General features: G+C 45.5%; 1 protein-coding gene across 1 annotated transcript; it reads right to left on the bottom strand.

Annotated features, from left to right (window-relative positions):
- Positions 1-667: 667 nt before the first annotated feature.
- On the bottom strand, positions 668-2,334 carry foxq1b (forkhead box Q1b). Its single transcript, XM_035652834.1, is given in 2 exon segments — positions 668-2,054; positions 2,057-2,334. Coding segments are annotated over 2 exon segments (924 nt in total). The 5' UTR covers positions 2,162-2,334; the 3' UTR covers positions 668-1,235.
- Between the last annotated feature and the right edge of the window lie 1,245 nt (positions 2,335-3,579).

The raw sequence follows: 3,579 nt of genomic DNA, 5'->3' as shown, positions 1-3,579 counted from the left end.
ATAATAATAGCTGTGTTAATGTCTTCTTCTGGATATACAACTGTTTAATTTTTGTTTGTAAGGAAACCTTTTTTTTGTGGCAGATTTTATTTGTAGAACCTGAGAGAAAATTCTTTGTTTGAAATGTGAAATTATATGTGAGAAACTGGAGGCAACAGTATATTTGGTGTCTTATGAATCCATACGTGCACGTGTCAGTGCATGGCACAATAAATATCATCACAATATAATATAATAATTATAACAATAGTGTTTTTTAATCTTTATTCTTTGATCTCCTATCCTGTTTGTTTACTGTGGTTGTTGTCTTGATTGCAATATATTAATGTACGTTTTACTAGTTTAATAAGCCACATACAGACCAATATACACAGGTTATATTTTCATAAAAATGCCAGTACTGAAGATATTAGTAAGAGTAGCCCTGAGGCACTATGCTGGACTTGAAGTGTATTATTTTGACTTTAATTGTTATTATTTAGGAGTCCATTCAGATGAGACCAACAGTTCCCTCCTTTTTCGCCTTTACAGTAAAATCTGAGTTAATCTGCTGTTGAACAGGTGTAAGGCCCGTTCACTCCCACCCCCACTGATCTGCACACCTGCTTCTGATCTGACAGCCTTTCATGTCTGTAGTGAATAACTCAGTGAACATCAGGGTCCCATTGTTTCACGTTTTTTATTCACAAAAATACCAGGCATGCATAAATCCATCTCAGGAAAACATCAGGCATTTTCATGCGTTTCTAGTGCAGCCGCGTGATTTCTCCTTTAACCGCAGCTCAGTCAATATTTTTATATATATATACAACAATATTTTATACAGCAGGTCATACAAAACATGAAAATATAAATAGATGAATAGTTTTATGTTTCAACGTGGCACTTGGTTGCCGTCATACAGTAGAAATGACCAATGAACCATGGATACAAGAATACAAACACACTCTCTAAACATCTCTAACACACACGCAACAACAACACGCTTTCTCTCTCTCTCACACACGCACAGTGGAATGTCCTGGGATGACAGCAACTGTTTGCTTGCTCACCACAGTTAGATCTACATTATCAACACGTCATGTTTGTTTTTTTCACTGCAGAATGACAGTAGTCATGATGAGACAGACAAGAGTCCCAAACAGTTAAACAGCTAAAGCACTGAAAGCTAAGAGCGCCCACAAAAGTGCACATCATGGGTCAAAACATACAAGTCTGAGAGCAGCCCGGGTGCTTTATGACAGCAAAGAGTCTATGTGGAAACCTCGCGCCTTGCTGGGCATCTTGAGCGCGTGGAAAGCGGCCTCTGGTGCGGCCATGCCCGGTGCTGTCTGCTGGAGGTATGTGAGTGCATCCCTGCTGGGCTCTGTGCTGCTGTACCCCCCCTCTGACAGGTACGTGTGCTGTGCCGCGTAGCTCAGAGCGTAAGGCAGTATGTGGGCCCCTGGGGACCAGTAGAGCCGGGGGGCGTGGGTTTCTGCATCAACGTGGCTGTCCTCCCTCCGTTTGAAGGGTGTGCTGAGGATGCTGTCGATGGCGAAGGAGCTGGAGAACTTGGCCCCCACCCTCTCCTCCGGGGCGGGGAGGCGGGTGTCCTCGCTGAGGATGTCCGGGCTCTCCTGCTCCTTGGCGGACCTCTTGGCGATGCGCTTCCTCCTGCGGCGGAACACCCCGTCAGCAAAGGTGTACTCGCTTTGCGGGTTGAGCATCCAGTAGTTGTCCTTGCCCCAGGGCCTGGACGGGTCCCGCAGCACTTTGAGGAAGCAGTCATTGAGTGACAGGTTGTGGCGCACCGAGTTCCTCCAGCCGGTGTAGCTGCCCCGGAAAAACGGGAATTTCTTCATCAGGTAGTCGTTGATCTCTGCCAGAGTGAGGCGGCCGCTGCTGGACTCCCGGATGGCCATGGCGATGAGCGCGATGTAGGAGTAAGGGGGCTTGGGTCTGCGGGTGTAGGGCTTCCCCTTGCTGCCGTCGCCGCTCTGGGTGACAGGTGCCGGGCTGTTGGCCACGCAGTCCCCGTCCGACCCCTGTTGTCCACGCAGTCCCCGTCCGACCCCAGCTCGTCCCCGGATAGAGGAGACGGGACTCCCCCCTCTGCGTCCATGCACAACTCCAGCGGCTTCTGCGCGAAGTGGTGCGCAGAGAAAACTTCAAGTTTCATTTTCCCCAAAAAAGAACGAAGATCGTCTCCCTTAAGTGTCTCTCTTCCGTTAGAGTCTAGTCTCAGCGGAGCAGGTGCAGCAGTCCTGACAGCACAAATGTCTCTGAGTGTTTGTTGTAAAGACTCGTCTGAAGCGCTGGAGGCACCCTGAGCCTCAGTCTGGAGCAGCAGAATACAGATCTGTCTCCGGAGACACGCTTGTCTTGCTATAATATAATGCCTCGGCAAGGGACGGCCCACAGGCGGGGTTTGCAGCCCGAATCCATTGAAGCGATTGAGTGATATAATATATGTGTGTTTACAATTGGACGTTACCGTGCCACGCCAGTGAAGGAAAAAAACAGTGAGGGAGTGAGGCGAGAGAGGGCAGGTATGAAAAATAATTAGTCTAAAGTGCAACCAGAAGTCGTTTATGAAACAGATGATGAGAGACACAACAGCATCAACTCATCAGCTGTTTGCTCACATCCACTTTTACTGAACTTTAGAACCATTAAAAGGACAAAACGGGTCTGGATTCCAGATTCAGTGAAAGAGCATTAAAATTCTCGAAAACGTCAAAATTAGTTCAAATGCATTTTTTAAATTGTAGTCTTTGTCCGGTTTTAATGATCTTTTTTGTCTCTTTACTAGCTGCGGTCCAAGGTGACAGAGCCAATTAGATTTTAGATTGTTCCATGTGGAGAAATACACATTTTTACTTAATACCCCAAAGCCTCCAAAGAGTATGAAAAGTTCAATGTTGAGCTATATTAGTCATTGGCAGAAAGAAGAGAACAGAATAAATGGAAAAATAATAGAATAGACAAGGCTGTTCGCTGGTTCACTTCAACCTGTTCCTCCACCGGCACTCCGGTGGAACGGGGAAGTAAGGCGGGAGAAAAATTGAATTAAAAGAGATGGTTTTGGATGAGTTCCACGGAACGCACAATGAATGACATCTAAGCTCTCAGGTTAAGCAACAGGGTTGGAGGAATAAAAAAACAACAACAGAAAAATAAAGATTGCCTGAGAGTTCATGTAAAGTTCAGACAACCATTGCACCTGCATGCAAAGAAACACAGCAGCCAGGAAAACAGGCGACTCACTCTGCGTCTGAACCGGTGGGGCACATAGGCAGTGAGAGGGAGGCAGGCTCTGTCCCTCAAAGCAATTGTGAAAATCTCACTGTTTAATGTAAAGGGGAACCCTGATGACCCAACAATAAGACTGTATTGTTTTATTTTTAAGTATTCTTTCCAAGCTTTAAGTTAGATTATGTTTTGGATGTTGTTGGAAAGTCTGCTGTTTTCTGCTTTTTTTTTCTCTGATTTTATTGTTTAAAAAACACTCTAAACTTTTAATATGAGAAGACAGTGGCATTTATTTCTGTACAGGGTCAGGTCAGTCCAAATCTCATAATGCTTAATGAGAGCCAG

Source organism: Morone saxatilis, unplaced genomic scaffold (genome assembly GCF_004916995.1).
Source record: "Morone saxatilis isolate NCDOM2014 unplaced genomic scaffold, NCSU_SB_2.0 Contig12, whole genome shotgun sequence".
NCBI classification, from domain to species: Eukaryota; Metazoa; Chordata; class Actinopteri; family Moronidae; genus Morone; species Morone saxatilis.
This window is presented reverse-complemented; position numbering and strand designations above follow the sequence as displayed.